We start from the raw sequence: 12,535 nt of genomic DNA, 5'->3' as shown, positions 1-12,535 counted from the left end.
CTAAATAGGTTTTGATTTGATAGTTTGAAACTATTTTCAGTCCATTTAGTATCCTCATTTGACCATTCCTATGACCCTTGTTCATATACATTTGGTATACCCTCGTAATTCTATATTGTATGGGTCCCACACACTTGAGCAGGATTCAAAGGTGGGCTGCATGAGTTGTGGTGGTAAGTTCCTATGGGACCAAACTGCTGAGGTCATCAGTCCCTCAGCACAGGTGTTTTGTGAGCAGTGTCCTTTATAGATGTTTTTGGATTTGCCTAGTATTCTGCCGATGAACCAAAGTTTGCCACATCATTTACCTAAGACTGAACCAAAGTGGTAATTGGTGTATGGGTAGCACATTTGAGTGGTAACTGAAATGTCCTGTATCCCAGGATTGAGCCCAGCCACTGCTTAAATTTTGAATGAGAATCTTTGGAAATGGTGGCTAAAGACTTCCACTATAACAAGTCATCATCAGACTGACAACAGCCTTGTCAAAGAGCATGGAGGAGCACACGGAGTCTCAGGGCAACCTCTCGCTCTTGGTGTTGGTGGGGATTCTTTTGGGCCCTGGAGCTTTGTTCAGTTTTAACGATTTCAGCTGTTTTTCAGTGCCACTGATACTACATCACTGATTTTTTCTTGTGGTGTGAAAATTAAATTGGGACAATCCTGCATGGTTTTCCTTTGTAAAATAACATTTGACTAATAAGGTCATCATTTCTGCTTTGGAATTGTTACTTTCAGTTTTGCTTCCTGCCTCACCTATGAGTGCCTGGACACTAACTTTGGTGCCAGAATTTCTTCAAGTATTGTGAGAAATCACTGCAGTAGTACTTGGCAGTTTCATGCATTTGGCTTTTGATAGCTAAATGAGTTTCGTTCAGTGTGTCTGTATCTGTAGCCCTATGTTTTGTTTTTATTGCTATTGTGCAGTAATATCTGTGATTACAAGGTTGTATACCATTGAAGGGTCCATCCCATCGTGAACTGTTGTACTAGATATACATCCATCCAGTGCATGATTGTCAATTCTTTTACACTTGAGCCAAAGTTATTATTATTATTATTATTATTATTTTATTTTTTATTCATCCATAGCCCATTTATTATAGCAGTACAGGATATGTCAGCTACATTACAGAAATAAGATGCGCATATGTAAAGCAGGACATGATTAATTGAGGATAGGACAGTCTCATACAGGCTCCTGTTCAGAGCAGAATTTGAAACACCCCTCACTGAGTCACATTGTTACTGCCTCCTTATCTAGTTTGCTGTTTATATAAATCTTTCTACTTGTTTTAGTTGCATTTAGTACTGTCATATTCATTTTTTTACAACTGCCTTGTGGTCACTGATATTAATTTTGATGTGAACGTTCTCAAAGTGGTTAGGTCTATTCCTTGCCATTAAATCCAATATATTTCCATCATTTTCATGATGGTTTTCATAAAAGGCATTTAGAAGTGTTTCACATGCCCACCACTAATGAAATTGTATTTATCCCAATTGATTATTGGATGACTAAATTCTCATCTGAAGATTTAGTGTGATTGGGAACTTACATACCAATGAACTCGGAGTTTATCGAAATTTTTCTGTTACATCTGGGGATGAGTCTGGCAACTGATAGAAGAAACCAGTTATAAGTTGATGCTCACCCTCAATAACGTGTTCTTGCATGAACAATCTCACATGTAGCTTCAGTTAACGTCTTGGTGGATTTGAGTTTCTTGTCTACTACGACAAATATACCATACACTTTTCCCATTAGCGTATCCTTTTGGTATGTGCTTACATTTTCTCCACAAATCTCACTGCTATCAATTTTACGTTTTAACCAGCATTCTGTACCTTGTATTATGTAAGCTCCACTGCTTTTTAGGCGTTTTTCAAACTTTTGCACTTTGTTGTGAACCTCTAGGATTTTAATGCTCTTGCCTATGGTGGGCATTTCTTTGGATCTTGATATTTCCAGGTCTCCTACAGCTATTATTATCTGATCTGGATAGAGAGTGCCCATTGCCCCCTAATCCAAAATAAGTAAATAAATAAATAAAATCCTTGGGTGCACCTCATACGCCTGGATAGCAGGCTCAAATGTGTAGTGCACAGCTGACCCATTTAGGGGAACTCTACAGTTCTCAGTACTATGGCACAAGTCGAGAAACTTGCAGTCTATCTTTTCACAAAACCTTTGATGTTCAAGCTTTCCTCTTGACTCAGAATCAAGGTGCAATGATCAGATCTGGGCCAATGCAATAGAGTGTGAGCTTTGATGAAACTCTGTGACCAATGTTGGTGTTCTCAACTAGTATCCAGATATGATCTCAGAACCCAGATGACTGACATTGTTTGCTCTGACATGCACCACAGTTCACAGTTGGCGTCATCGTATTCCATTAATGGCTGCTAGAACAGCTTCTTCAACATGTTGAAAGAGGTCCCCAAGGATACCTACTGACTGCAAAATAAGTTCTTTCCCATCCCATCCAGCCATTATTCACTGCATGCTTATACTGCCAACAACTACACTGAAGTCCAAAGAAACTGGTATAGTCATGCGTATTGAAGTAGAGAGATATATTTAGGTAGTATACAGAGATGTGGTCTGCAGTGCCTATATAAGACAACAAGTGTCTGGTGCAGTTTTTGGATCAGTTACTGCTGCTACACTGGTAGGCTATCAAGATTTAAGTGAATTTGCATGCGGTGTTATAGTCGGCGCACAAGCGACAGGACACAGCTCTCTGAGGTAGCGATGAAGTGGGGACTTTCCCGTACAACCATTTCCCAAGTGCACAATGAATATCAGGAATCCTGTAAAACATCGAATCTCTGACATCAATGCGGGCGGAAAAAGATCCTGCAAGAATAGGACCGACCTGACGGAAGTGCAACCCTCTCACAAATTGTTGCGGATTTCAGTGCTGGGCCATCAACAAGTGTCAGCATGTGAACCATTCAATGAAACGTCATTGATGTGGGCTTTCGGAGCCGAAGACCCATTCATGTACCCTTGTTGACTGCACAACACAAAGCTTTACCCCTCGCCTAGGCCCATCAACACTGAACATTGACCTTTGTCTGTTCATGACTGGAAACATGTCTTCTGGTTGGATGAGTCTCGTTTCAAATTGTACTGAGTGGATGTGTAAGGAGACAACCTCATGAATCCATAGGTGCTGCATGTCAGCAGGGGACTGTTCAAGCTGGTGGAGGCTCTGTAATGGTGTGGGGTGTGTTAAGTAAGATTGATATGGGATCCCTGATATGACTCTGACATGTGACACATACATAAGCATCCTGTTTGATCGCCTGCATCCATTCATCTCCATTGTGGATTCCAATGGGCTTGGGCAATTCCAGCAGGACTGTTCATACCATGTTGTTTTGTGGCATTTATGCATGCTCGCAGATGCCCTACACAATATTAGGCAGATGTTACCATTTTCTTTGGCTCTTCAGTGTAATAGAACCCTACCCTTTTGTATTTGCCACCCCTCGTCATGGGGGACAGCACATAACCTAATGGGTGAAATAGGTCTCACTGGCTAGGTTTCTGTGGAAGAACAGTACTTAGGTTTGGGGGATGGATGAAACACCCTGGGTTTTCCACTTACGAATGCCAACAGCAAATATTTGAGTACTGATTTGAGCTTGCTGCTTAGGAATGGTAGGTCCGCAACTGTATAGTATTGAGGAAAGTTTGAGAACTTTTTATTTTGTCCATCTCAGTTCCTGCAGTGTTACTAGTTTCATGCTGACTCGCTCATTCTTAAATTGCACACCTAAAAATAAAGAAGTATGTGTCATACAGAAATATTTACATACAACATGTTGTTGTTGTTGTTGTGGTCTTCAGTCCTGAGACTGGTTTGATGCAGTTCTCCATGCTACTCTATCCTGTGCAAGCTTCTTCATCTCCCAGTACTTACTGCAACCTACGTCCTTCTGAATCTGCTTAGTGTATTTATCTCTTGGTCTCCCTCTATGATTTTTACCCTCCACACTGCCCTCCAATGCTAAATTTGTGATCCCTTGATGCCTCAGAACATGTCCTACCAACCGGTCCCTTCTTCTCGTCAAGTTGTGCCACAAACTCCTCTTCTCTCCAATTCTATTCAATACCGCCTCATTAGTTATGTGATCTACCCATCTAATCTTCAGCAGTCTTCTGTAGCACCACATTTCGAAAGCTTCTATTCTCTTCTTGTCTAAACTATTTATCGTCCATGTTTCAATTCCATACATGGCTACACTCCATACAAATACTTTCAGAAACGACTTCCTGACACTTAAATCTATACTTGATGTTAACAAATTTCTCTTCTTCAGAAATGCTTTCCTTGCCATTGCCAGTCTACATTTTATATCCTTTCTACTTCGACCATCATCAGTTATTTTGCTCCCCAAATAGCAAAACTCCTTTACTACTTTAAGTGTCTCATTTCCCTATCTAATTCCCTCAGCATCACCAGACTTAATTCAACTATATTCCATTATCTTCATTTTGCTTTTGTTGATGTTCATCTTGTATCCTCGTTTCAAGACACTGTCCATTCCATTCAACTGCTCTTCCAAGTCCTTTGCTGTCTCTGACAGAATTACAATGTCATCAGCGAACCTCAAAGTATTTATTTCTTCTCCATGTATTTTAATGCCTACTCCAAATTTTTCTTTTGTTTCCTTTACTGCTTGCTCAATATGCAGATTGAATAACATCGGGGAGAGGCTACAACCCTGTCTCACTCCCTTCCCAACCGCTGCTTCCCTTTCATCTCCCTCAACTCTTATAACTGCCATCTGGTTTCTGTACAAATTGTAAATAGCTTTTCGCTCCCTGTATTTTACCCCTGCCACCTTTAGAATTTGAAAGATGCATATCCATATTACAGGTAATTCTATGATTAGAGACATACCTTGTTCTTAATCATAACTAGTTATAAAAAATGGTGCCAAAAGGCATGAATAGCGTTGTACAAGCAAGTCAAGACCGTGAGCAACAAATACTGATAAGACAGCATATGTGTCTATTGTTACACCCGAATGACACAATCAAATTGAAAAATACAGTTGGTAGTGGCCAACAGGACACCTTGGTAGGTGTTGCCCTCATATGTGTGAGCATACGGCTACCCATTAGCTTGCTATGATGCTGCCATACCCACTGTCATACATTGATAACAATTGTATAACATAGAAAAGTACCAGTTTTACGTTATAAAAGATGTTACCAGTTGTGTTAAAAAAAAGAATGGTATTCAGGTGAAACATACAAAGTCTGGAGGTGACGATTAGCATGTCTTCACATATATGACCCTGTATTTTAATTGTGAGGTACAGTATTTCTGCCCATCTCTTGATATAAAAAACCTACATTCCATGCAGAAAGTCAAAGCTAAAATCTAAAAATCCTTTTCTTGTTGTATGTTACTCACACACTGTCTGGAGAATTAAAAGGTAGGTGAAAGACATAAAATGTTACATATTTTATTTTACATTATTGATATAACCTTTAATAAGGAACCTCCAGTTACACAATGAATAAACAACACAGCACCAAACTAAGTATCATATGACATAATTATTATCTACGGTGCGAAGACCACATTAAATGCCAAAGTCCTATTTGTACATTGATATTATGTGCATAAAATCATAGGTAAAAGTATTATATAAAATTAACATTAATAGATCATTTCATAGGGCCATATTACCATAAGCACCATTGGAAGAAACAGCACAGCACATTTTATGTCTAATGCATACCATATCATGCAATACCTTGGTTGTGGAAGTGAACCCCCTACCACATTTCATATTGTGCACTAAGTGTTTCCTATTAAAAGAAAAAAATCTCCCATTGCTTATAAGGTGTCATGAAAAAATATGAATGTATTGTAAACAATGTAGTCATATTCATGCAACTATGCTAACAAATATTACCACATGTGACACCTTCCTACAAATCAATACATAAATAAAGGTATTACACACCAATGTGTATGGATAATACTAGTGATATGATTCCATATATCATATCACATTGACATGCATTAGCCTTGTTATTCACAGCAATCCTTTGTCAAAACACGCCCTTCTTGTGTTATGGACTCAAACCCCTAACCACAGTATATTTCTGGTACTAGCTACGTAGTACCAGGAATATTACAAATTACCTTATGCTTACAAGTGATTGTGAATGCATATGTCTGCCTGCGTCTGTATATGTGCAGATGGATATGTGTGTGTGTGTGTGTGTGTGTGTGTGTGTGTGTGTGCGTGCGCACGTGCGCGCACGTGCGTGCGCGAGTGTATACCTGTCCTTTTTTCCCCCTAAGGTAAGTCTTTCCACTCCCAGGATTGGAATGACTCCTTACCCTCTCCCTTAAAATCCACATCCTTTCGTCTTTCCCTCTCCGTCCCTCTTTCCTGATGAAGCAACCTTGGGTTGCAAAAGCTTGAAATTTGTGTGTGTGTGTTTGTGTGTTTTTTATTGTGTCTATCAACATACCAGCACTTTCTCATTTGGTAAGTTACAGCATCTTTGCTTTTTATATATCTTTGTTTTTCATATATATTTTTCCCTTGTGGAACGTTTCCCTCTATATGACGGTTGTTGCTCACTGTTATATTGTGAGCTTGAAATATGAGGTGATATGGGGTTTGCATTAGTGCACACATGCGACTGTTAATACGCAGTACAATAGAGATGTGTAGTATGTAGATAATATGTTTTTGTAGATATTACATGTATATAACATTTTTTACATGTTTAGGTGTTGCTATCTGAAACTGTCAACCATAATAAACTGTAAGGCAGGTAATACAATACTGTATGTACATTCCACTTGGTTCCAACAGATAAATACTGTGTTTTGTTTAGGCACCATGCTTGTGTGGTACAGACAGAATAAAAGTTTATTATATTTTCCTCAAATATTGGGTTGTCATTTGAGTGAGTGTGTTCCCTTCTCAGTTTTGTTGCAAGAAAGCTGTATATACGAGAAGATACCTCATTTATATGGAGGAGGCCGATGTGTTAGCATTTAGCATCTGACATCAGGATTATATGTTTGTGGGAATAAACTGCCCATGAATGACATTGTGTGTGTCAGTATATTTAATTGACTTGCATACGTCATTGTATTCCAATGCAGAGATTGATGGACAGAGAAGCTGCCCACACTCGCCCAGAAAATAATTTTCATAAAGACTTAAGATTATTTAAAAAGAATTATTGTTTCCTATGTTTGATAATATACAGCTGAAAATTTCAAGTTCATTTCCACAGTTTGCATCAAAGCCAGATCAATGAGCTGGGTCCTATTCAGTTTTAAAGGTAGTGAAGGAGCAAAGTTCAGAGACAAACATGGAAGGTAGATTTTCCATTGCTGCAGTAGTCATGAAGAGAAACAATATGGAAAACAAAGGCAGTGGCAGACAGGGTAGCATAATTTGCTGACAGGCAAAGGAGGTTCCATATGGAGATACTAGTGAACTCTTGGAATCTGCTAGGAGATTAACATAACGTTTAAAGAGAAAAAAAGACCAGTTGAATCGAAACGTAAACCCTTGGGTCAGGAGAGGTGGACTCAAGAATTGTCATATTTGGAAGATAAGTAGTCATAATAAAATTTTTGAGGTGGAATAAGAATTACTCACACATTTCACTGGTAAGATTGTTCAGATTATGTTACATAAGGAATCTGATGTGTATGATATCACAAACAGTAGAAAGTTCACCTAATAGGGACTGCACCCCTTGTTCAGAGGAGATGGTGAAGGGGTTGATCAAGAGCAGATCATGTCACTGCTGTTTGCTTGGATCAGAGTGGTGTACTTAGTAAGCTGTGATACAATTTGTTTTTGATGAGTGAAGTATGTCACATCATTTAGGAAGTGACTTTCATCATTTTTAACAATTTTTTGACTTTTATGGTGACATTACTCCCAGCCTTACATGCGATTAGGCAGTGATGAAAACAGCCTATGCCCTGCCCGTACATCTGTTTTTGATACTGTGATCATATGTTGGACTATGCTCACTAGTTTACTGTGTCGATGTTCACTGGTTGCAAATGCATGTGTAAAATATGATAAGAGTGAAGAAATCTATGTTGATTTGATACTGAGTTAGGGTTTCAGTATCCTGGCATTTTATGAGTAAAGTTGTATGTGAAAGGAATATTTTAACAGGTGTTTGTTAAACTGGGTACTTAACTTTTGCCTGTGTGTTTAATTTTACAAGGGCTCTGCGAGTTCTGAATTAGTTGATCCCATGAGGGTTCCATGGATTCTGATGTTGAGCACAAGTTACTTTTAGTGAGATGGGAAACTTATGAATACTAATTTAGTTTGAGGACACAACACCATAACAAAAATAGTCTAGACTAGTGGGGCCAACCAATCTCTTCCTTAGCCTATTATTTATCGTAAAGTAAAGAGGTATTTCACCAGGAAGAGTGCTGCGTCAGATGAACTTGTGCAGTAGGTGAACAAGAGAGTTTTGCTGGTCACTGTGTAACTGAGCTCAAAACTTTTTCCACCAACCTAGGTGAGTATGAGCGAGAGCATTCTCGGACGTGTCCAAATCTATATTAGCCATCCCTTGCATAGAGTTTCTATTATATGGAGAAGTTGAAAATGTTACTTGCTACAGCTTGTAGAAACTAACGTTACAAACTGTGAAACCTTCAAAAATTGTATAGGAAAAGGGTACAAAGGGATATAGGAATCCAGGGCATTCAATAAGACATCATGCTGTCAACAGTGCCATAAACAGGAGGGAGGATCTGCCGTGTATGAGGTTTGTGGCAGCTGTTCTTGATGTGGCATATTTTAACTTGGATTCTATACACAGAAATGAGACCATCTCACTATATATCTGACAACATTTTCAACTAGCTGAAGGGTGACACGTGCGAAGAAAAATCTGAAATTTTGTTTGGAATAAGGCCTCCTTCCTAAATTGTAGAATATTGCAATGGTGTCAACATTTTTGATCATTGTAATGCACATTTCTTGTTATACTTTAGTTTCTCCTGTAATGTTTCCTATATCAATAAGCTTTATTTCTGCCCTTCTGTCTATTCCTTTCACATTAATTTCCATATTAAATTCCCCGTGTTATGTGCCTTCAACATACAGTATGTGTGTGAGTGTCAGTTGTAAGGACACTGTGATTGATATCCTTACCAGTGATTGACCTAGCAGTAGGTGGTTTGTGGTAAGTCTTACCTTCTAGAACTTTATGTAGTCTCTCAGCTCCCTGGTGTTCAAAGAATTGTCATGTTGCACCAGTATGACTGTGCTAGTGAATAGCAAGTGTGTAAAACCAGAAGTTGGACATAGCTGGTCGAGTTAACTCTGTTGAAAGAGTTGAGAGACAGGAATCCACAATAGGAAGTGTTCAATTGTGTATTGACAGGAGTAATTAATTGGGATAAGAACACTGAATCTTCTGTGGGTTTTTCACAGTGAATGATTTTTAGATTTTTGAGTTTCATCAAAGTGAATTTGTCTGATATGTTTAGGCATAAATTACATTAAAGGATATCATCTTTTATTCCAGAAAAACCTTACTATCTTTAATCCATCAAATGAGATGACACGTCATGCACAGTTAGGCTACAGTTTAATTTGTTATGTGATCATAGCTATTTAAGTCTGCGTGTCAAAAGTCTGATAGCAAATCATTAGGAACATTGTCAGTTCAGTTAAAATTACAGTGGCAGAGCATACACACTGTACAAGTGTGCATAAATTTACATTGCAAATGAATTTAAAGTTGATTTTAGAGTTTATTAATTGTGCTAAAGATGTAATATTGATTACACAGAAATATTAATTGATCCATCTATCCAACAAGGTTAAATTATAGAACGCTACTTTAATGAGATATATACTAACTGGGATATTTATGATGCATGAATTTCAGTTGTACTATGAAGTATTCTAGTAGATGGGTTGCCTTTTGTTTCTTTTGTAGTATGCAAACTGTGGTGCACTATTGCCCATATGCTGCATTTTAGGCAAATTGTAACTGAGCCACAACAGGACACCCCATAGTCTGCTAGTAGTGTACACTCTAAGAACATATCCAGTCATTTACAGTAGTATTTAATGGGGAAGGCATAGTTAGTTGTTGATGTATTATGCCTTAAATGAAGCATGTACTTCAGATGTTATTCCATAATTTTTTTACTGCTAAGTGAGGTCTTGTTGACATCTTGAACAACAGTGTGTTTTACACTTAAGCATATCACAAAACAACATTCCAATCATGTAACTGTGTCCCTTTGTAGGTGGCAGACTTGGCTGTGGCATCACCAGCAACTGTATCACGTTGCGGTATGGTGTACCTGGATTCAGGCGTTCTTGGATTACAACCTCTTATTGACTGTTGGCTGCGAAGAGGACTGCCACAACTGGCTGTTCAGTATAGAGAGCAACTGCGAGAACTGACTGACAATTATCTCTTTCCTGCTCTCACTTTCCTTCGGTCTGGATTGACTGAAATAGTTGCAACACAAGACAATGCCCTTGTGTTTTCATACATCAGGATGGTCAATCATAGACTGCGGCCTCTTGCTAATCCTGAGGGAAAGCCACCACCCGCACAACCTTTTCTGGATTTAATGCGTAAGTAGTTCTTAGTAGCATGTTACTTATTATGTGCTTATCAAAAATATTGTTTTGATGTTGATTTTGTTCCACAACTTTTATAAATTGTAGAGATGATTTCATGTAACACCTTAAGTTACTGTTCAACTTATTCTTTATTGTGCAACCAGTTTCAATCAAAGATCATTATCAACGATACACTTTTGTTAGCAACACGAATATATATAAAAGAAATGTTACTGGGCACTCCAGGCATCTCCCTCTACAATGTTAAAAATTATTTATAAATGATGTGTTTTTGACATTGCCTTGTTTTCTTTTTGTAATGCGCAGTGCAACTTTTGCTGTTAACAAAAGTCTGTGCAGGATAATGGTGTTTGAACAAAACTGTACACTCAATAAAGATGAATTAAACAGCAGCATGAGATGTTACATGATGGTATTTCTACTGCTTATTGAAAATCTTTTGAGTACTAAACCATAGATGATAACTTTTTGTGGTTTCTTACTGCAATATTACATACCTATTATGTATTGCAATAATTAAGTTATAGTGCTATTATAGTTTTATTCAATTTTGATAACAAAACCATAATTTCATCACTTATCAGTCATAGTGACGTACAGAGGCACGAAGAATTTCATCTTTACATATCTATAAAGTAATAGTCCTATGTGGAAAGGCTAGAGATTCTCAGCATCTACCTAAAGAATCAGTCCAACTCCCTAAACACAGACACTGCCTCCTTTTTCCAAGGTTTGGTGGATGGTACCCAATAGAATAGTTCATGGTTGAGGGGACCCTCCATGAAATGCACTGTGAAGAAACTTCTAAAGAAACAGAGGCTACTGCACAATAGGTGTAAAACGTGGGAGGCTTGCTTGTGTTAATGAATGGTGTGTCTTTCTCTTTCTTTTCGTGACAAAGGCTGTGCCAGAAAGCATGTGTTTGACTGTTTTTTAATTGTGTCTTTCTGCAACTTATAAATGTGTCATTTTTACAGTAAGTAGCAATCTATCTTTTTCAACAGTTTTGATATTCCAAAGTTGAGTTTCCATTGTTTGTTTTCATAGGGCGACAGATATAGAGGTGCTGAATGAAACATATTTGCCTGTCAAGAGAGCTATACATAAAGCCTTCACTGTCTACTTTAGCAGAATATTATCAAAATCTGTTGCAAAACCCAAAGGAATTGTTGTTATATGGAAGGCTGTTAGTGGCATCAAAATTAATGTCCAGTCACCTACAGATGAGGCTGGAACTAAAATTGAGGGTAGCAAAGCAAAAGCATAAATCCATAATGAAATTCTCACTTTGCAGTGGAGTGTGCACTCATGTGAAATTTACTGTCAGATGAAAACTGTGTGGTGGACCAAGACTCGAACTCGGGACATATGCCTTTTCTGGGCAAGTACTCTACCAACTCATCTATGCAAACACAATTCACAACTCCTGTACACAGCTTTTTCTCCACCAGTACTTCATTTCCTACCTTCCAAAATTCACAGAAGCTCTCCTACAATTTTAGCTGGAGAGCTAATATGAAGTTTTGAGAATGCAGTCTACTAAGAAGTTTAAAAAACTAGAAATGCTTAATTCCATTTTGAGGATGCAGTCTACCAAGAAGTTTAAAAAGTATAAATGCTTAATTTCATTCCAAATGTTCCTTTATTAAGGAAAATGCATGAATATTAGTTCTAGTTCTCATACCACTGAAAAGCTGAATGAAATAGATACTAGTGTCATTGACATTGAGAAACAGCTTATAAAATTGAACAAAGCTCCAGGGTGTAATGGAATCTCTTATCAGATCCAGTACTGCATTTGCACTGAGTTAACACCTCTCTTAACTATAATCTATTGTAGATCCCTTGAGCTAAAAACAGTGCCCAGTAGTTGGAAGAAAGCGCA

The 12,535-nt window shown here is 38.0% G+C and overlaps 1 protein-coding gene across 1 annotated transcript in view; it reads left to right on the top strand.

The window, feature by feature from the left end:
• LOC126278931 (dynein axonemal heavy chain 1-like) overlaps positions 1 to 12,535 on the top strand; it is an 825,957-nt gene that overhangs the window by 386,519 nt on the left and 426,903 nt on the right. The window contains 1 exon segment of the mRNA XM_049979209.1: positions 10,305 to 10,641. Within this exon segment, the coding sequence (XP_049835166.1) occupies positions 10,305 to 10,641 (337 nt within the window).

The sequence above is a fragment of the Schistocerca gregaria genome, chromosome 6 (genome assembly GCF_023897955.1).
Source record: "Schistocerca gregaria isolate iqSchGreg1 chromosome 6, iqSchGreg1.2, whole genome shotgun sequence".
Classification (NCBI taxonomy): Eukaryota; Metazoa; Arthropoda; class Insecta; order Orthoptera; family Acrididae; genus Schistocerca; species Schistocerca gregaria.
This window is presented reverse-complemented; position numbering and strand designations above follow the sequence as displayed.